At 40.7% G+C, this 22533-nt stretch overlaps 2 protein-coding genes across 5 annotated transcripts in view; both read left to right on the forward strand.

Moving 5' to 3' along the window:
- The first annotated feature begins 2373 nt into the window (after positions 1 to 2373).
- Positions 2374 to 5137, forward strand: LOC139636830 (ALX homeobox protein 1-like). Its single transcript, XM_071505195.1, has 5 exons — positions 2374 to 3076; positions 3205 to 3261; positions 3370 to 3518; positions 4432 to 4545; positions 4767 to 5137. The coding sequence occupies exons 1-5, from the start codon at positions 2842 to 2844 to the stop codon at positions 4926 to 4928; spliced, it is 717 nt and encodes a 238-aa protein (XP_071361296.1). The 5' UTR covers positions 2374 to 2841; the 3' UTR covers positions 4929 to 5137.
- A 2529-nt stretch (positions 5138 to 7666) lies between these two features.
- The window catches only part of bicd1a (bicaudal D homolog 1a), a 30863-nt gene continuing 15996 nt past the window's right edge, over positions 7667 to 22533 (forward strand). For all 4 annotated transcript variants that reach the window (XM_071505183.1, XM_071505157.1, XM_071505165.1 and 1 more), the window contains exon 1: positions 7667 to 8072. In XM_071505183.1, the coding sequence (XP_071361284.1) occupies positions 7857 to 8072 (216 nt within the window). In that variant the 5' untranslated portion in view covers positions 7667 to 7856. The remainder of the gene's footprint in view (positions 8073 to 22533) is intronic.

The raw sequence follows: 22533 nt of genomic DNA on the forward strand, positions 1-22533 counted from the left end.
TCATCTGTAGCATTAGCTTGTTTAATGTTCTCTATTATTCCAGCAACTACTCCAGGTAAATATTAACTCAACAGCCTGGAGGGTTGAAAAAGCAGCTTTAAATTACTGAGTCCTATGAGGAAACGTTTGTCTTGATTCTTGTGGACTGTTCAGATTGTGGGAATGGAAGCTTGAAAGAAAATGCACTAAATGGAGTAGTTAGAGAAAATTAGCTCACATGAGACTTGGAAAGCAAGGAGAGAAGCACTGCTGGGACATCATGAGGTTATCTGTACTGTGTGCATGTGACTGTGTGCAGTATGTAAGGGTCCATCACATGTTAGGTATTGATAGACTGGGATTAGAGCCAATATTCTTTTAAATTATTAATGAATGTTGAATTAAGCCAGACTCATATTATAATTACTATGTATGTATATGGTAATGTTAGCAATAGTTTAAATGTATTTTACGGTCACAATGAGTGGTTGTGCTGTCAGTAATAAGCAGCTAAACCATAGTTGTCATCTGCTCATTAATAAAGCTGGCTAATCAAAGCTCTGGCTATCCTTGGATGACTCATCCTTATCAACGTGTGTCCAATCACCAAAGCAGAGCCACATTTGTGAAGAAAAAAAGTATGATCTGTCTTTCTTGTTTATCATGTCATTCACATCAGGTTTTGCGTCAGACTGTAACTCAGACACGCATGATCACTTTAAGTCCAGAGTCTATACCTCACAGTGTGCAACCAATCGCTGAGTGGCCCAGGAGATTAATGTGTTACAGATGTAGTAGTTAAGTGGCCAAAATGAATGTTGATTTCATTTTAAAGGTCTAATGTAAAAGAAAAAGTTGAACAGAAGCTGCACAAAAAAACTAACATTTGGAATAATATTTTGGAAATGATGCTTAGAAAGTTGCTGTTTTATTTTGTTTGTGTGTTTTTGCTCGTTTGTTTTCTCAATATAAAAAGATACTTTCATGACACATTTTTACATGTTTCATGTTAGATTAATACAATATACCAACTTACTTTGTTTGGTCCATCCATTATCTATACTGCTTATCCTTATAGGATCGCAGGGGGCTGGAGTCAATCCCTGCTGACATTAGGTGAGGGTAGGGTACACCCTGGACAGGTCACCAGTCTGTCACAGGGCTTAAACAAAACAAACAGACATGCTCACATTCACACCATCAGGAAAGAGAGTCACCAATTTACCTGATGTCTAACAGGGTTAGAACCCAGAATCTTCTCGCTGTGAGGCCATAGTGCTAACCACTACACTGCCGTGCCACCAAATGACATCATATCACTGAAAATAAACTAAATGAATTTTTAAAAAGTACTTGAACGACACTAAGTTCAAAAACATTGAAGTCATTATCTGGTCCTTAGCATGCAGGGAAGTCCTGAGGAGAGGAAACCTGGGAGACTGTAATATCATCGATAAAAAGTGCCTGAGTCAAGATGTTTGTCCTGATCCAGTGTGTCACTGCATCCTGTCACCTTGCTTATTCTACAGAGTGGAGCTTTCGGTGCATTCAGCTTAACCTATATTTCCACACTGGTCAGTGACAGAAACATTTTTTATTCATAAACTGTATTCTTTCAGCACCATATACAGGATAACATGTAGGATTGTTTTCATGGATTAGCTGCAAGCTTCCCTTTGTATATGTATAGGTAAGTATATTTTTGTTCTCTTTGTTCAAAGTCCACTCATGGTTTCACACTCTCCATGCTCGATAATCTACAGACCACAAGAGACTGAAGTTGCACTGAAAATCTGTTGTTGTATTTACATCATAACCTATTGCTTTCTGTGCATTATGTGGGATAGCATAAAATAATACATAATTTTGATTATATCTAAAAATGAATCATAGCTGCTGAATAAACGTTACAGTGTATTGTACTCAAAAGATTGACCCTGTATTTGGATAAGCATCTAACAACTGTCATAGTGTACAGTTATGCAGACTTGCAACTAATAATTTTATATATTACTATATCATTGTCACTAAAAATGTTGCAATGATGTAGTCTCACCATGTGATTTTTCACATGGTCAGCTTCCCGTAACAGAAAGCCTGATTGTCAAACTGGGGATGAAAATCAACCGACTGCACTGAAGAACCAAAATCACTAGATGGAGACATACTGAACACATGAGACATTCTCTCCTGCACACCACCGGGAGTCGCTAACAGTGTGTGCTCAGACTGTCTCTGAAAGGTGAACTAAAGTGTGAGAGGGTATACTGAGGCCAAGGTGATAAAGATTAGACTTCCAATAAATCAGGTGATAAGAAAGAGAAGCAACAATTTGAATATGTTCCATAGTTGAATGTTGTCTAGGCTGTTAATCAAGCTACAAAGCCACAGAGATTGTGTTTAAGATTGGCTTTACAAATGCAACAATTTGTTCTCATGCTTGTTACAGAGCAAACTCAATTCTATTAAACTGTGTATGTGAAGGACCGATAAGGGCAGATAATATTATCAAGAGTATACGTTTACATATTTACAGTGAGCACACCTTAAATTGGCAGCTTTAGGGACACTGGAGAAAAAATAACTTTGACGCAAATGAATGATGATTACTAGGTTTTCCTGGAGGTATACTGTTATATACTGCCAGTCGCTCCTCCCTAATGATGACCATGTGATGCAGGTCAAACACAGGCTGACAGGAGAGGGAGGACAAGCTCACCGTCGTCACCTCCACACATAGTAGAGGCCAGAGAGGAGGAGAAGTCAAAGAACAGGAGTTTATTTCCTGAGCCTGAGAGGCCTTTGTAATGGAAGGCTTCTGAAAACCAGTGAATAAAAGTATCTACTTTAAAGGGACATCTGATGACCAAGGTGCTGATGGCAGGGGATAAAATACTGGAAATGTGGAATAAAGGCGATACAAAGAAAGACTCCTGCATGGATCAAGAAAGGGAAATTCTGCCGTGTAAAAAATTATCCCATTCCATTGAAGAGATACTGAGGAGCCCCACATGTGTCAGACAAGAAAAAAGAGTTCATCGTAACTGGTCTGTAATCAAGGAGAACACCAGAGAATCTAACCAACACTCAAGCACAGGTATGGTTTTTTTTTCCCTAACCTTTTATTAACTCTCTCAGCAGGGTTTGTCATACCATGGCTCTCACTGAAATATGATTCCAAAAAATGTTAAAGTTTTAATGTTGAAAATACGTCTCTGTCTATAGAAACTCCACAAATTGGACTACATGAAGAGTTTCCGAAGGCCTCCACAGACTGCATGAGTGAGTATATAAGAGTAAGACAGATTAAGAAACACTGCGCTGCATGTTTAGATACGTGTGTAAATGATGCTGATGATGAAGATGACGGAGACGATCGTTTGTTTCCAGGTCAGAGGAAAAAGAGGCAGACAAGGATCACTTTCACACCGTTCCAGGTGCAGGAGCTGGAGAAAGTCTTCCAGCAGACTCACTACCCAGACGTCAACAACAGAGAGCAGCTGGCCTCTCACCTGCACCTGACAGAGGGCCGAATACAGGTACGACACACACAGCCCATCATTTGTGATAGTTAAGGGGCAGACTGAGTGCATTTGTTAGTTTCATACATTATACATATTATTATTTTTTTGCCAGTGCCGATACACTTTTTGTATGTGTCTGAACCATCAAAGCAATATTCAGTCATATTTTTGTTTAAATGTCACAAAACTCAACATATAATCTGGCAATATTTAATAATAGGAAATGATGCAGATAGAACTCAAATATGCACAACAGCAATGAATTAGTCTTTGTATCAAACCCATGTCATCGTCTCAAATTTATTACTTTTTTTATTAAGTTTGGTCCTGTCCCCAAACATTAACCACAAACATTGTTTTTATTTTGTACTCAAATGTCATCAGCGGAACAATAGTTGTGTTCTTTGGGCAGCTGCTTACATAAGGTATTAACCTTCAAAATGATTAATGACATGGTACACATGTTACTAAAACCTGACGCACACACTGAAAATGACTGGGTCAAAATTGACCCGGTTTGTTGTCTATCTCAGTTATAAAACTGTCCGAGCAGAGATGGTGTTTTGAGTTAGTCTTGTATTACTGTCAGGTTATTTACCAAGACTGAAATATAGACATGAACTGTTACAACCTACTCTTGCTCTATTTAACCTTACACATCACTATGTGTTAATGATTGATAATGATACGTCTTTCCTTTGCAGTTTTAATGTTACATGCACATTGTTTTGTTTTGTACAACTAGCAATACATTTTACACTGATTTCAAAACAACACATTAACCCAAATCAGGTGAATTTTTAAGCCAGTTATTTTTAGTATGAAGGATGATTTCTTCTCAGTAGAAACTGGGTCTTTCTTTACTCTGCTATGGCTAAGAAGAGCATAAATATTATTCTCATTATTTTCATCATTGTTTGCGCCTCAGATTTGGTTCCAGAACCGCAGAGCCAAATGGAGGAAGGCCGAAACACTGAAGGACTTAGAGCTGATGTCCAGACAGCGCGTACAGCCAGCCAGTCATGAGCTGCTTTATTATGAGGTAACAAAACTCTACCAATCATAGTGTGAGGTCCATATAATATAAAATTATCTAGCTGAAATGTGGGAATCAGCTGACTGCACAAAAATAACACAAGTGGGAAATTGACTTAAAGCAGTTATCTAATCACAGTGTACGGCTATGACAGGGTGACGTAGTGATTTCTTTGTTATTTCTCAAGGATTGTTTCTCATTAGTGTGCACTGTATCCACTCATACAGAATCCCCAGCTGCAGGCATTGTGCTGGCGGCCATGCTGCTTACCTAAACCTCTTCAGTCGAGGCTGTTCCTCCGATCAACATCGACATCGACCATGCTGACCAACACACATTCCACAGATTACAGGAGTCTATATTTTGATCATCTGGGGACAGAGAGATAGCACCTTCAGTATTCCTATAATGGTCACACTGTTCTGTTTCTTTGATTACATGTGGTACAAAGATTATAATGAATTTCCAGTGGCACACAAAATGACTGTAGAATGTGATCTGTAAACTGTGATAACTGTTTATTTGCATATTTAGCTTCAGTTGCCAAAATGCGTTGTATATACCGTGATTTCCACCTGGAATAAAGTTTGCAAGTAAACTGTGCATTTGTTTTCATTTAGTAATAAAGTGTCATATTCTACAAGGCTACTGAAAGCATTCATCTGGGGTTCTTTGTAATAAAAGACCTGGTGATAACTCTGTACTAATGTATTTGTACATGATCAGGGTTTGAGGGCAGTTGCTATACTGGGACATGCTTCTTGGTAGAGAGCTGTGTTATTGTGTGGGAGAGTATTCAGGTTTTTTCATGACACCACACTTCCTTGTCAGAGATAAGATACAGCACAGCCATAAAATGTTCATCTGTTTGACTTTCTGACAACCTGCTCTTATCTTAATTTTGGCTTGTAAATGGAGGTTATTGGCAGGTCAGCTGGGGAATTTATAGAGCTTGTCAAATAGGATCAAAGGGAAAGTTATTATTCCTGGTATTACTGTGTATTGGGGCTGTAGAGATATGGATGGATGACAAACCAAAGGAAAAACCTGGAAAATGAGTAGAGAAACAGGATGACAATGAGCCCATCCTGGACACGAGGGGTCACTGAACGGTTTGATGAATATGAAAATGGTGTGAATCTTTGCAGTGTGCAGAGCTCAAGAGTTGAATACCTATGCAAGATTTTTGACCGACGTGGGAGACAGTTCTCAGGCTCCACCAGACAGTTCTCCAACTCCAAATGAGGGAAAATATTTTTGGAGAACGGCGTTCACCCATCCAGCAGAGTCCACAGACTTGTTAAATCAATATTACAGATAAGGCTACTGTAAATGTATTTCACAACCTGCCCAGTAATAATGTATCTGTCTTCCATTTACCATGAAACCTGCTTCTTGTGAGAGTGCTATTCTTCTGAGAGAAGGCTCCAGCAGTGACATGAACTGCTCACATCCCCTTCCTTCCCAGAAGTGTTACATAGGCCATTTTTCAAATAATTACCAATTATTAGGATGATAACACAGCAACGCCTTCACTATCTATGCCATAACCAACATGACAGTGCCATGACTGATTATATTTGACAAGCCTCTGAGTGTGGCTAAACTTTTCACCCCCGGTTATATCTCCCTTTATTGCATGTGTATGCCGCAAGATTAACTGTACTCCTGGCTGCAGGGGTGGGGTTAAAGAGGTTGTTTGTTGGTGGACTGCATCAAAAAAAAAAAAAACTTATCTATGCTCGTGTAACTATAATTTTCTCATAAAGTGGGTGATTACAAATTGGTATCTTTTGTACTTTATTTAAGATGAACACATGATATGACGTTGATCTGGATAACAGCCTACATTATGTTCTGGTTTAATATCACTCACAAAAACTCCACAGTTCACTTAGATGATTACAGCAAAAAATGCTTTGCATCGCATAGGAAGGGTAGACTGTACATTCATTGTTGTTGTCCTGAATGGTAGCCTACTTATTCAGGAGAATGATGTAACATATCTGACATAAATTATAGCGCCTGTAAATGTTTTGGCACCAGATGCGTGGTGATTGTGTTCTAAGATGGTAGCAGACAGTTATTGTAAAATTCTCAATAGCATTACTAGTCAAAAGTGCCACAAATCAATCCACACCTGGTTATTGAAGGGATTCGTCAATACTGCCTGTCTTGTATTATTTTGCACAGCAGCCTTCTTTGAAGCACACAGTGTTGGTAGCTCTCGGATTCAGGGAACTTAGTAAACCAAGAGTGAATTTAAAGTTGTTTACTTTGGGTATTTGCTGTGTGATTATTATAATGTCTGTATTTATAGTGGCCAGTAATAAATTTTGTTTTTAACTGTAACATTTTTGAAGTAGGAGGTGGGTCCACCTAGATCAGTGGTTCCCATTCCCTTTTCCAACTCATGGCCCAGTTGAAAATCTCAGAAATGTCAGCAGCCTACATACGCCTCCATAACAATATGGCGGCCAAATAATCTCAGAGCACTTTTTTTTTATTTCAGTGTTAATGTTTGAACATTCAGAACTGAACTGGAAGCAGAGGAAACTCAGTTTTTCGTTTTTGATTGACAGGCGGGAGGGTCCATTTTGATACTCCAGTTTTTGCCATGGATGTAGGCTCATCTTTGAGCGCACAGTCAGACTGAGGTTGCAAACAAGTAGGACAGTCTGGTCCTGCTGCGACAACATAAAACACAAAAGTAAATAGATAAAGTCTCATTCTATGATGCCTTTGATGTACTGGTTATATTCAGAGGTGTGTGTAACAAAAAGTTAGAAACACCTTTTCTAAACGTTGTAAAGGTCATTCATGGCAGAGCATATGTGTGTACCAAATAAAGCGGACATGATTTTACGTAGCCTATAATTATGTAAAATCTAAGCCTGTGGGCCTATGTTTCACATATAATCACAGTGATGGATGGATAGATGGATAGACGGATAGATAGATACCTCGAAGTGGCGGACAGGTGGCGCCCTTGCTCCCATGAATAAGCAGAAATGATGCTCTGTATTTTGCTGAGTGTCATGCAAACAACACTGACCTAATTCTGAATCGCAAGGTTTCATCCAACTGTTGCGATGGCCGTTTTAATGCTATTCATATGTTAGTAGGTGCTATTAATGGCACAATAAAATAATCTCTGTTTCCGTTTTATATTTCCATATTTCTCAGAAGAGGGGGGCGGATATTCAGTATCCCTCAGCCTCCGCCCGCCTCTGTGGCTCTGTCCAAAGCGGTGGAGAGACAGAGGGAACCGCAGACCGACAGGGGGACAGACAGAGGCACAGAGAGAAAGAGGGGCGATGGCCGCCGGTGCAGGATGCGGGGAATCGGTGGATCAGTACCGGGCCGAGGTGGAACGGCTCACCCAGGAGCTGGCCGAGGCGAACCGGGAGAAGATCAGGGCTGCAGAGTGCGGGCTGGTGGTGCTGGAGGAGAACCAGGCGCTGAAGCAGAAGTATGCAGAGCTAGAGACCGAGCAAGAGACTCTCAGGAAGGAGTTGGAGCAATTACAGGAGGTAGGCTGGACGGGGTTGTGTTGCCTTTTTTTTTTTTTGACAGCGTGCTGAGGGAAAGGCACTGCAGTCAGGTGTGTGGGATCAGCTGCAGCAGCCCAGCGGGTGTCCACCCACTGTGACTGATGTGTTTCTTGTTGTGTTACTGTGCTCTCAGCGGGCATCTGTAAACCTGTGCCATCCGGAGCAGGGCCAGAGTGGGAAGTGGGGATTAGCAGGGTTTGTTTTTTTTTTTTTTTTTTGGGTGGTCTCCATGGTCCTTAACTGTTTAATATCACTTAAATGTAATTCAGTTGAAAATCCTTCAAATAGGGGTTTGCATAACAATGTCTATTCTTATGATGGTATAGGTTTCATCACGCATGAATAAGTTATAATTCTAAAAAAAAAAAACCGTGAATTATTCATGCTTTTTCTGTACAGTGAAGCTACAGACAGCAGCACTGGGCATCATAATATCTGTATTGCAAGCTCAGGATTCTGCAAGCACACAGTAACACCCTTCTCCACCTCCCACACCAGTGTATTTCAGTGTTTTAAGACTCATTCCCAAGTGTGTGTATGGCGCCACTCATTACTTCCAGGCAACTCTGTTGGGACTGAGCCTTTTGGTGTTTTGCCAAGATGTTTTTTTTTTTTCTCAAGAACCTCCCAGTAATTGGATCTTCAGAGTTATTCACTATAGTTCCCCCATTGATCTAAATGCCAAAACAAGGATTTACATAAAGACTGTGCAAGGATATAAGGGCATCGAGACTTGCTGTGAATTACACACACTCGTTTATCCACATTCCAAAACAATGTGTTGATATTGTTCACATCATTTGGGGGTGACAAAGTCCACATTCAAAAGCTTCAAAGTTGAGAGAAGTGCTGTGGGACTCAGCCTGAATAATGAATTGGCTGTTTATATATTCATTCATTAATGCATACATGCATATAGAAACAAGAGGTGGATGCTGACAGGGCTTCATAGCCCAAGGTCACATATAGAGATGTCAGAGCCAAAGGGTGTTTTGTTTTTTTTGTATGTGTGTGTGTGACAGAAGGGGCTGTGAAGCTCTCCACTGCCACCTCAGAAAGCCCCAGCTGGGCCAAGTACCTGTCTTCATTCATTCTTTTCACTCTTCCTAAATTAGTTAAATGTTGCCCTTTAACATGTAAGACCTTCTCGACTTAATGAACCACAGACACATGAGCAAGCTAAGCTACATTTCCCCATACTTTTATATTAAAATGTACACTACATCTGCATGAAAACAAGATTGTTTTTGTGCAAAATACAAATTTAATAGTGACAAAACAGGGAAACAATTTATTTAACTTTATAAGTCTTTACTCTATCACTTATGTAACACATTTCATACAAAAAGAGGTAATGCAATGTCCTCTACAAAAGATGGGGAAAAAAACATTAAAAAGTGAGATGCGAGAAAACATCACAAACATAGTCATGTCGGACTAAAATGGACTCCATCGGTGGGCGTTTCTTGCTCAGTTGGCTCAGCATATATGGGGCCAAATAAAAAAATAATGACATCACATGCTCAAGCTTCTGTATATGGCTAGCACTCACCATGTTAAATTATACATTTATGGTTATATATTTACATCTCCCACCTTTTTTCTTCCCACTGCCTGACTAGTTGAACATTTTATTTTGACTGACATGCAGAATCAGAGTTCTCTTTGTGCAGCTCACAGCAGCAAGTTAAGACAAAGAGACAGCCTGACACCGGCGGCAGCAGAACACTGTCCTACTGATATCTCAAACGTATGGATTATTGGATGATGGGTAATGTGGCGGATGATGGGCTGAGGACATGATAACACAGAAAAGAGACAGAAGTGGAAATATAAGGATGTTTGAGTAGGAGAGGAGGAGTGGTGACAGGATGAGGAAAAGGATTGTGGATTGTGTAGTGAAAATTTGATTTTTATCATTCAGAAATAATATCAGCTATAAGTCAGCTGTCACTTCCCCACCTGTCTGTCTGTCTCCCTTTCTTTGCACTAGTCAGACAGAGGAAAACAATTTCCGGAGGCGATATTACTTCCACAGAAAAACACCTCCTGGACCCTGTCTGTCTGTCGCACACTTCTATAAATATGAGTCCGCATGGCAGAGTGCAAACCTGCCACAACAATAACATCATGTCTGCTCTCCCTGTACTGCGGAGAGGTGCATCATAAAAGGGCAGGGACGTAGCAGATAGAAATTGGGATTGCTTCTGGGACACAGTGGCCTATCTCATGACTGTTGGTTATTCGCATGAAAAATCATAAATCCATTACACAGTCTCCCCAGCCTTTTTCTTTTATTTGAGAATGGATTCTATCTTCTGTTTCATCCAGTCAGTATTAATTTTTCAAAAGCTTTCAAAGACATTGTGTAACAAGACGCCCTCAAAACTGACAAACAGACTATTGTATCATAAAATCATACGCATGTATCAAATGTATCATAAAAATAACAGGTCTAAGCTTGTATTTGTTATTGGCATCTTATCCATATACTGTACTGTAGATGTCCCACAATAGTGTAGTCTATTGTGTGGGCAAGTGTGGCCAGATTTGCATGTGTGTTCCTACTGTTTTTGCATATGTTGTGTCACACATACAGTATGTCATGCATGCTCTGGTCCTCTGCTCCCAGTCCAGGTCCCAGCTGGTGCGGAACAACTCGCTGCAACACTTCTCGTCCTACACTCATGTCGACACATACATTTACCACCCACATACTGCATGTGCTCATGCCTCAGCTGTATCTGGTTATATTTCATAGAAAATATAAGGAAAATGACAACAGGTTACCATGATCATAGGAATCATCTTGAAAGGATCTAACAATTTTTTTCACTATCAATTAATCTACCAGTTTGTTTGTTTTTTTTTCAATTAAGCAAGCATTTGGCCTAGAAGTGTCAGAAAATGAAATGAAAAAATAAAAGTGCCCCTCATGATTTCCCAGAGTCCAAGGTGACATCTTCAGATAGCTTGTTTTCTTTGTTTGAGAGATTCTCACATTTGAGATGTATTTTGGCTCCATTAAATGATAAATCATTTACCTAAATAGTAGGTGAACAATTTTCTGTTAACCAACTTAGAAAATAATCAACCAATTGTTTCACTTGTAGCGGAAATGCAGCCACATTGTGATATAGACACAAAAAGTCTAAAAAGTCATCTTTGCCTCTTTGGCTGTCTTCAAACTAATATTTCCCCAACATGAGATCCTGATCTTAGACCTTTTAGTTGATTCAACCTAATGCTGTTCATCATCTCTTACTATTTGCACTCTATATTCTTCAGAAAAAGCTGCATGGCTATCTATGCTGTCTGCAGGGCCCAAACAGAAATAGGATGCTAAGAGTGTGTTTTGGAAGCTGACGACAGAAAAGTGTTTTCTTGCTCTCCTCTCCTGTACATTTTCCTTTCACCCAGCTCTTTCACTCAGCCTCCCGCTCCGTCTTTCTCTCTGCCTCCCAGCCTGATCACTCTCCCATTTCTTGTATCGCCGTGTCATGTGTGTGTGTGTGTGTGTGTGTGTGTGTGTGTGTGCCGTAAGTCTCTGGATAGCTGCCTAAGCAGTGACGGAGACACCATTTCCCCTTGGTTCTGGCTTGTTAGTGCTGTCTCCGGGCAGATCAACCTCAGATAGGACACAGTAAGAGGCCCGGAAGAGTAAGATGCCATCACTGCAGAGTAGGAAGAGCAGTGTATTCATGCAACTTACAGTGTTTTCATTACACTGTTATGGCTTAATATCATCTGAAGATTGAGTGCATTTGCAGAGCAGCCTTCCAGTCATAAAAAATCACATGGGAATGTTTCCTTTGTTGACTTAACCCCTTGACTTTTTTATCTGAAAATGACCCTGCACTCACTGATTTGGAGGTTAATCTCATGAGTCGTCCACACTTTTAACATGTGTGCAATATAAAAGTCTAAAGAGGAGGATGAAGAATTAGTTATTTCAGATACTGTCAGAACTCATCTTTTCAGATTCACTGTATTGTTGACAAGCTCTTTCGAATTACAAGTCTACTGAAGAATTGACATTTGTGATATGTTGAGAGCTGGCAGTTCACAGGTCAGTTCTGTTCTCAAGGCTTTAGGCTGAGAAAAATGCCAAATGAGATCTGCATCAAATTCTTCACATGGTAACTTGAAAATATAAAAAGGAAGATTCAGTCATGACTCATCAGCTCAGCATGAAATCTAAAGAACATAATACTAACAGGCTGTGCACTGGGGTTCAAGACTGGGTTCAAGATTTTTTTTTTTTAATTAATTAATTTTTTTATTTTTTATTTTTTTTTGAAAATTTTGACATTTTAAATCCCCCAGAGTGAGTTGTTTTACAGATATTGTAATTTTTGTCAGTGTCTATGAAAAAGGAAAAGTTCGACATTTTAGAAAATTTGCCCATTCTCTTTTGTTTCTGACAGACTGAAAAGATTTATACCGCTTTCTATCTGTATGCTAAATGAAGCTAGAGCCAAGAGATGATTGGCTTGGCTCATCTTAGCTTAGCTTAGCAAAAAGACTCTTTCTCAGTCCGTGTCACTTTAACAAATTAAACGAGATATAATATGCTTTTGGCTGAGTCTTAGAGGCTCAAGTAGACAACTTTTTTTTTTTTTTAACAAAACCAGGTTAGCTATATGCTGTTCCCCTGCTTCCATTAGGCTAAGCTAAGCTAACCACCTGCTGGCTATAGCTTCCTATTTAACATACAGACATGTGAGTGGTTTCAATCTACTTATCTAACTCTGAATAATAAAGCAAATAAGTATTTTTCTGAAAATGTGAAAATATTTCCTGAAGGGAATTTTCCTAGCCAGGGCAACAGCTAATTTAAAGATGGTGTCAACGACACAAATGTCATGCTTTAAAAAAGATTTTTACAAAATTGATGATCAGCAAACAGACGCCAGATTTGGCCTTTGTTTTTGGAAAGCTCAGTCTCATCATGGTGTGTAGGTAAAAAATATATTTGGACAAAGTTATAATAGTGCATTTGGGTTATCTGTCAATAAAGAAATACCCGCCAGTATGAGAGTATACTGTAGTGATTGATTAGCTGTCTCTCCTTTCCCTCTGTAGTCCACAGTGTATCTGCATTAGTCAAGTTAATATCATGCGACAGCTCGATCATCAGGGACTACTGATGAGGGCGTGAAACTGTTGCTTGTCTTAATCTCCCTCAGAGTGAATAATAAAGCCCAGTGAATGACCTGCGCAAAGTCACACTGGTCCACAAACCTTCTGTGTCCTGTGCAGCAAGGAACAGCACAGCCTTAATATATTAGAGATCAGGAGTGACATTTCCAGAGGTGTTTAAAATATTTCACTCACCAACTGTTAACAGTTAACTGGGGAAATGTAGCAGACAAGTCTCTGGTAATGTTAGGTGTTAAGCAGGACATTTGAACCTGCTTTGCACATCTATCTGTGTTTATACTAGATGGTGTCTGAATATATAGAAAAAAGAGACACTGAATGAATACTCATTAACACCTCTTAACTTTTTTTCCATACATCCTGGTGTGCTTGACCGGGCCTCCAATTCTGGGACAACAGTCAGGCATGACAGCCGCTGTGGTTGTAAATCTATCTGCCCTGACTGGGGAGAGAGGATGCATTACAGGATCCTGCCCCCTCTCCTCCTCCTCTCTGCTCCTCTTTTACATTAGCAGGGCTCCGTAGCAGGGCAGTAAACATGGATGGAGGGGATGAATCAATACCTTATGAGATGGTGCTGTTCCCCTCCTTCACTTTTTCTCTACACCAACAGTCCACCATCCCCCTCCTCATTTCCCATGGCTCTCCTCCTCTGTTCTCGCACTCTCCCCTAAGCCCCCCGCCCCCCCCAACCCCCTGGAGTGAAGTGGGAATTATGCATCGATTTCTGCTCTGTGTGGTGAAGATGTATCATGTCTGAGCTAAGCTGCGCTCTATTGTGTGTAACGTAGCATGCATTGTGGACATCGGTGCATGTTGGTGACACACATCTGACAGGTTTCATGTAGTTTCTACTATCATAGCACAGAGAACAGCTGGTAAATCAATCACTTACAAAGCTTTTGCAAGAAAGGAAATTGTGTTTTGGCACCAAGTGGTGTCTGCTGGACAGTAATCAGCCAGCCAAACCTGTTTCAACATTTAATAAATGAATAGCTCACTCGATGTTGTCTTTCACAGCGATTGCAGCTCTCTGAATGTACTCATTAACATATTATTGTATTGGTCATTCAGTTTTAACGGCATTGATGTTTTCAGGGAGGAAGGTTCTGCTGTGTTGTGAATGCTGCAGGTTTGGTGGCGTTGACCTGTGACCCCTGCAACAGGCTCAGGGATGCAGTTGAGCATAGAGATAAGGACCTGTCTGTCCTTGTGTTTGGCCTCTGGTGTTTTTACATGGGGGTGGTTGTGTGTGTGTTTTGTCAGGACCTGAAGGGAAGGTCATTTGTCTTTGTAGTTGAGTCACACATTACAACCACTTTTCCTACATGTGTGTGTGGCTCTCCTTTGTGTTTTTTTTTCCTCTCCTGTGCCTGTATGTGTAGAGGCGGGGGCTTTGGGTGCGGATGTTGTGATTGAGACCAGAGAGGGAGGGGCGGCAGGATAGAGTGGTGGTGGTGAGTGACTCCAATCAGTTGGTTCTCTTTGTTGTTTCAGCGTTTTATGGCTGTGTTGACTTAAGGGAGATGAGGGGAGAGAAAGTGAGGACTGGTCGCTGTGTGTAGAATAATATAGAATATGTCAGCAAAACTAAAACAAGGACATGATTTTTCTCTTTTATTTCAGTCTGTCCCTTATTCTTTTGTTTTGTCCCCACGTTTGAAATCTCATTATCCTCACATGAGGGAGAAAATGACTTAATGAAGCTGTTCCCTCTGCAGAGACCCTTCAGGCCTGCCCAGATTATGTTTTTCAGAAAGCTCCTTTTTGCTGCAGTGAAATACAGTAGTGGGTGAGAAGGAAGAGGGAACAGGACTCCCCTGCCTGCAGGCTGCTGTATTGATTAGTCGTCTACTTTAGCTGTGTGCGCTGCAAACTCTGAAAGCGTAGCAAAAACGCAGTCCATCCTCTCACAAGGAAAACTTTTGTATTAGCAACCAAAGGTCCCCATTGTGTGAAGTTAAGAGCTGTGCTTGAGCCATATGTTGTCTGTATTTATTGTCACTGGTCAATAAAAAAAATTGGTTCTTTAAAGCATAGGTGACTTCAGTTGTTCTGCCTTGGTTGTGTCTAGACACAGCGACTTAGTTTCAGCTTCTTTCACAATTATCATCTCTGCATGCAGAGAGAAGAGAAGCCTCCTATCTAGATGACCAGAGGCCATTATGTCCAGCAATGACACAGAACAAGGACAAGCCTCTTCCTCATCGCAATTACAGCGTACATATACACTGGCATGCATGAGCACTTGCGCACACATAATGGGTGTGTGACACAGAATCAGGGTCAGAGGATCCGTCTTTGTCACTTTTACCCTGTTAGGGGATGTATAGGCTTAGACAGGTATTAAATCATCCCCTAGTTAAGCCGTTTAATTGACCCCGTCCTCCATCACAAGGGACACGAGAGAGCTGGTGTCAAGTTAGGCCATGAAACTGAAAGAGCTAAGAGGAAGGAGCATTACTGTATACATGCTTTTATGCTACATTTTATCCTATACGCTTCATAATAATGTTGGAGGTAATAGACCGGAGACTTAAATAGACCAAGGGGCCTGAGATTTTTCTTGCAGGCTCGAAGCACCACAGTATGGTCTCAAGGAGCTGTTAGCATGGTTACAGACTGTAAACAGACAGTTATCAGGCAGAAGTTTTAGTATTGTAACACTTCAGTAAGTCACAGCTCATTTCATGTCATGATCCATGAATAAAATCTTGTCTGTAGGAGCTGTCTAAATTTCTTAAGATGTGATATTATAGCTGGAGAAAAGGTGATTAGAAAGACAAAAATGACAGACAAAAACAGAATTTTTGTTTTACACGTGCCTGATGAAGTGCCACCGCTAACATTACCGTGTTTCAGCGGCAGTGTGCCCGGTAATTTACTGTACAAGGGTCCCCACAGGTCTGCAGGCTTGGCGTGGATGCTTTCCTTAGGTCGCACAAAAGCACTGAGTCACCCAGAGGCCCCATGTGTGGTGCAGGCTGGCCTCTCCCCTGTAGCCTGTGTTTGTCTGGCTTGGCTGAGTCCTCTTCATCAGGAGAGACCCACTGCAGACAATCTTATCTCTTTATTCTGTCTCCTATCGCTTCGTCTCTCCCTCTCTCTGTCTGCTGGCACCGACGCAGAATACCAATCAGCCTGCGAGTTTTCAAACACCTCCGTCTTTTTATTTCTCAAAGCCATCCTCATTACTCATTATATTCCCACCACTTAGTCAAAGAAAGAATAAAGGACCATAGGAGGGAGGGAGGGAGGTGGTGTGTGGGAAAGAGGAGACAGGGCGGATCAATCTCCACTCTCCCTACATTATTGCTCTAATTTTTCTTTACCCCAGGCAAGTTCCCTGAAAAAAGTCAAATGACTGAGGAGACTTGTTACTTAGTAAGGGATCAAAATGAAAATGGTCTGTTGTCATTTACGAGGATTACGATGGAGGGAGAAACCACTTAAAGGCTTCTGGACAAGAATGGATAAAAGTATTAAAAATAATTTGTCCTTGGAGAGATTAGGAGCCGAAAAGACATAGGAAAGGATTCAGTGTAATAAAATAGGCCATTTGTACAGTTATGTTCGAGCAGAAGATCTTCATAATAGAAACCTTTCAGTTAGCCTTGTTTATTCTGTTCCCTCGCCGTTCATGAACTTCTGAGCCTCTGTGAATCACTGTGTTTGTCAGGCTGTACCCCGAGGGCCAGGATTTGTCTGGGACGCTCACATTCACTCACTCACATAGTTACACACCTGCACACACAAACTAGACGCACAAAGCGGCAGTGTGTCTCTCTAAAATGGTATTTAGCTGCCGTACACATGAGTTAGCTGGAAAAGCTGTAACACTGAGGACACACTGACATTAAACGGTTAAGACTGTGTGGCCGAGAGCGTGAAGTACAGGCAGACGCACAAGTTTGGTCTAATTTTTGTCAGCTGTTTTTCCCTCTTAGCGCATGTAAAAAAAAGTGCTCTCATTCCTTGTTGAGCCAAATCATTTAGTTGACTAGTTCATCACCTGAAAATACATTTGCAACAATGTAGATAAGCAGTTACTTGTTTAAGTCATTTAGTTCCAGCAGCTCAGATGTTTGCTTTATATATGTTAGTCCAACAAACAAGACATTTAGATATGTCAACTTTGGGAAACTGCAAAATGCAGTTTTTTATAGACTAAACAACTCAATCAACGATTCAAGGAAATAATTGGCTTAATTATTATCAGTATTAATCAATAATGAGAATAATAGTTTGTGTCAGCCCTAATCCCTCATAGTTCATTCTAAAGTAAGGACATATTTCCCTGTTGAAGGCGCTCTGACCTAAAGCGTCCTCTCATCCCTCCCACTCTTCTCGCTTTTTTATTTTCCGTTGCAGCCGGACGACGATGAATGGCAGGTGTCAGGGACGAATACCAGTGAAGTAGTGCATGTTGGAGTGTGCCTGTAGACATGTGTATTTTTGAATATGTATTTGTGTGCTGAAAAGCCTTGAGGGGCAGCCCATGTGTTCTTGCGGCCGACTTGCTCGTGGTTTCCTTGGGGCTACATTACCAAGCAGAGAGAAAGCTACATATGACACAGTTTCAGCTGGTACGGTTTGTTAGCGCTCTAATGGGTTTTCTTCCTGTCCGCTCGCACTGATCGCGGCCTACTTATTTAATAGCAAAGCTTAAAACTGTGTGTTCCTTATGTTCGTAGATGATAAACTGATGAAAAAGAGAAGAATGTAAGGATGAATTTGAAGAGAAAAGAGAGGAAATAAGGGTTCATTTGGGATTCAGCAAACTAATGTTATGCCCAGCTGCCTCTCTGTCTCCCAACCCAATGTCCATTCAGCCAGACATACTGTAGACTGAGCACACATTAGTGACAGTCATTCTGGGAGAGAGTCCAAGCATCTTTCTTATCATGAGCACACTTGAGCCAAATTGAATCATTTTAACAAGCCACATCTTTTTAACAAAACACAGCCTGTCCCCCGGCAGACCTTTCAGCAACACGTCCTGTAAACATCGTGTTGGGTAGAAAGCGACAGCTGCGACACTATTGTGGATTTCTTGAAACTGCCATGGATTTTCCAATACAAAGCTCATTAAGGCGTTTTTCTGCTATTATCCTGCACTGTAGATTTCCTGAGTGTCAGCATTATAGTATGTTATTATCAGAGGAATAATAGGCTTCCGTGCACTAAATAGCATTTCAGTAAGGAGGAACAGAAAGCAGGGCAATTCACATTCAGCCTCCTTGCTATCTATGAAACATTCATATCAGACTAGCTCAGTGCTTGTGTAGACAATAATTCATGAACAGAAGAGCTTTCAATCAGGTGAGGAAATTAAAGTACAGGATTTAAATGGTGCAGCAGGGCATGTCTGGGCTCTCAGCATTACAATAATAAACTCTAAACATCCCTGCTGGTTCAGTAGAGGACTCCTGGGGGCTTAAAGCACATGGATACGCACACAAATACATTTCATATGAATGCAAACTTCAGATTTTAAACTTACGTTGCTAAATGTATTTTTAATGATGTAATTACTGTTAATCTTCTGTTTGATTTGTTAATTCTATTGGTGTGATTGACCTCCACTTTTGCTGGTCTGTGATTACCCAGCTCCCCCTCGGTTGTGGAAATGTGATTGTGTGTTTTTATAGATGACAGATCTCTTGACTTGGCACTTTTCCCTGTGGCTGAGAAGCACATGGGGACATTTCTGTGCCCTTGTTAAAGGGCAAAATATGCCAGAGCAACATTTCCTGGCTCATCATGGATACGGCTTTTAAGTACATTGGAGTAACTTTAGGATATTAAACATCCTTTAAACATCCTTTAATCTCACTCAGACTTGGTGTTAAAGAAAGTCTAACCTTTCCATTTAAAGGGGCTCTCCACTGATTTTACACATGAAGTTCAGTTAACTCATCTCAAAGAGTTCTGCTCAACCTGTGAAGCAGTTTTATAATGTCGTCTGTTGCTCTGGAAGGAGCTTTCTAAAATTTAAAAAATGAATAACCCAGATGATGTCATTATGATGTCATCAGGGTTATCTCAATTTGGGCTTGAGGCTTAAAGGAGAAGCCTCATAGGAAAGTAGAGGTGTGGGATTTGAAAGAAGTGGACATTAAGGAGGCAGGGAGGGTCTAATGAAAGACACTGTTGAGTTGCATTATGGGAAATCTAGTGGCAGGTCAGAATATCTCGGGCTCTGCTGCTTTGATTTAGACCTTTTATCTCCTTTGTCTTGTGTGAGTCCCCCAACTTTGGACATGCAATATTAAACTCCTGGAGTCTCCATTTAAGATAAAAGGTAAATGTGTTCTTATTCAGACCAAGAGAAAAACTGAAGTATTATTTAGAGGCATAGACAAAGCACATACTGCACTGAGAGTTTACAAAGTTATGTGAAGTTTATTCGCTAACCAAAGTAGGAAAACTGTCTCATCTATTTCATTTGAAATTTAACATGAGAAACCACAGAGAGCTTGTGAGCTTGCAATCTCTGAATTACAAACTCAGCTTCTCCTCTCATTCTGTTTACCTCCCCAGACTGCAGTCAAACCGTGTGCTCGTCAAAAACAGCGAGTGAGTCAGGAAGCAATCTTGTATTTTATTCCCGCACTGCAGGATGATTTGTGTTTGTGTGTTGTCTTGTTGTGACTGGAGGTTGACACATCTCACGGTACCCTCTGACTTATGTCTCTACATTTGTTTTGAACTCAATGCTGTTCTTTTACTGATGGAAGAGACACACGATGTTTCTTTTTATCCTTTTTTTTGATTATTTTGCTTGGCCTCAAACACTCATGACAGTGGTGTTGCACACTTTACAACTGATCATCAAGAAAGAATAACAAAGTGAACACACACACACACACACACACACACACAGAGCTCCCTTCATGACGCTGACAGCTGCATGGCTTCACAACAGCAGCAGTCGCGCATGTCTCTCTCCATGGTACTGAAATCCCTGACGTGGTTGGCTGGCCTGACCATCTGGACAGGACTGTGTGCGTGTGTGTGTGTGTATGTGTGTGTGTGTTTGTTTCAGCCATGAGAATTTTGCTTCTTATGAGTTGACTAATACCATGATTTCTGCTTCCCCATAACTAATCAAAACATGGCAGTAGCAGAGATTTGGGCTGAACAAGCTGTCTTTTGATTGATATTTAAATCACTTCATGATCGAGATTCAGAGCCATTCTCCTTTTTTCAAATCCAGACATAAAGACGGTGCATTTCTCATCCTGTACGCTCATGAAATATAAATGGGTTGCTACAATGCATTACAGTTGATTCAATCCACATCTATCATGGCAACATTTAAAACCTCGACCTCACTTAATTTTCTCCCTGTCACATTAGCCATCAATTAATCTCTGACTGTGCAGTGATTAACAATTAATTAAGTGTGTTCTGACTGTCATAGTATTAAATTAAGTATTAAGTATTATATAGTATTAAAATATTAATTATCCAGAGCATCTAATTAAGATCCATATTAATTAACACTTGAATACATAAGGCTACAAATAAATAAAAACAGGGTTGATAGTTGCTGCCTGTGTCAATATTTCTGCAGTATTTGAAGATAAACTCCAGCTTCGGGGCATGTGCATTTTGCTCTAAGCTTTGCTCTCTAACCTTGAAATTTTAATCAAGTCTGGACTCTTAGCTAGCTTTATATTGCTATCTATAAATAAACTTGTTTTTGCAGTCTTTGCTGGTGGGTAGACCACATACCACATCACTGTAATAATGAAAGTTTGGTGGAGATGAATTGCTGTTGCAGAAATAGTTCACTCTTTTCCTCCCTTTTGGGTGTAAAAATTCACTCTTGCTGTATATACACACACACACATACAAGATCACACACCCATGGGCCCTCCCCTGACTCCTCATTATGGACTGCAGCAGACAGGGAAGGATTTCAGGGTTACACACACTCTCTCTCTCTCTCTCTCTCTCTCTCTCTCTCTCCTCCTCTCAGCCTGGTGCAGCAGTTGGTTTGCTCCCTCTGTCTGCTCCTCTTTCCATGGCCTCAGGGATGAATATCTATAGAAGGGGACGCTATTGTCTGGACTTTATCCACTGAGGCACAGAAGGCTGAGGAGCCTCAAGGTTGAATGCATTATGGGTTTTTTCAGTACACAAAACCAAAAAGGGTGCCAGTCGGTGACTCCATATTAATATCATCCTCAGGAAATGATATTAAACTTTCATCTTCCACGCTGTTCTTCACATGTTATCTGGCTTGAATAACCGTGTTCTATTTGTTAGTTTGGACACAGATACAGGAACACTGCAGATCCATCACTATAATAATACAGCATGCAGTATTGTCAGTTCCTGTACAAGTAATTAGCCTGAAAAACACAGAGCTGCCACAGTGTTATTTTTAGCCCACCAGAAGCTATACAGTGCATGAGCAACAGGAGGGCCGGAGCGTACTGGGCTCTTTTATGTGCAAACGTTGAAGCTCAGTCATCAGTGTCACTCACTGTGATTTCCCTGAAGAGGAGCAGTAAGCAGATGGAGCGAGCGGACTTTGAGGAGTCTGGCTCAGCCCATGAAGGAGGGTTGTTATAAAAGCATCTGCCTCTCGCTGCACATCCGAGACCCACCGATTCTCCGTGGCTGAGTAGCTGCTGAATCACCACCTGCAACTGGGGCAGCCTTTCTGTGTGTGTGTCACTGTGTGGGTCTACATTTTCAGTTGGCCTGTGTATCAATAGGGCTGGATATCAATCCTGAATATTGGACAAAATGTGTGTGTGGAGTGTTAAAACCTGTACAAGTTGGCATAGAGAGTTTAGTCAGATACTTATTCATTACTCATTCTTCCTCATAATTTATTCCCTGACAATTAAGGTTCATCTCTTTAGTTTAAGTTTAATTTAAAACATATTTTTCTATTTTTTTACATTTTTGTGCAGCTGCATTAGTGCTACAATTCACTTATTTGTTTTCCCCTGTTTCCAGTCTTCATGCTAATCAGCTAAGCTACCTGCTAGCCTCATATTTAGCTACACCCATGAGAGTGGTATCAATGAAAGTAAACAACGCTAATACTAGTGCTATGAGACATATAACAATTATGCATTCAAAAGTTTAGCATATTCTGCTGAATATAATACAGATTTTTATTCTTCAGACTAAGTAACAGAAAAAACTGAAAAGTGCCAATACCTGGCCCCCAGTTATGGCACATAGAGTACAGTAAAGGTAACATATGCTCTGTTCACACACTTTGCTGTCTCTTCTTCGACCTCTCTGCACC

This window comes from Trachinotus anak, unplaced genomic scaffold (genome assembly GCF_046630095.1).
Source record: "Trachinotus anak isolate AG129_WGS33_773 ecotype Australia unplaced genomic scaffold, CSIRO_AGI_Tana_v1 ptg000002l, whole genome shotgun sequence".
NCBI classification, from domain to species: Eukaryota; Metazoa; Chordata; class Actinopteri; order Carangiformes; family Carangidae; genus Trachinotus; species Trachinotus anak.

Excerpts from the sequence above, each read along its gene's own strand:
- LOC139636830 (XM_071505195.1), top strand. The coding sequence starts at position 2,842 with ATGACCAAGGTGCTGATGGCAGGGGATAAAATACTGGAAATGTGGAAT. Across the intron at positions 3,519-4,431 it reads TGACAGAGGGCCGAATACAG|ATTTGGTTCCAGAACCGCAG; the intron begins GTACGACACACA and ends TTTGCGCCTCAG. Across the intron at positions 4,546-4,766 it reads ATGAGCTGCTTTATTATGAG|AATCCCCAGCTGCAGGCATT; the intron begins GTAACAAAACTC and ends CCACTCATACAG.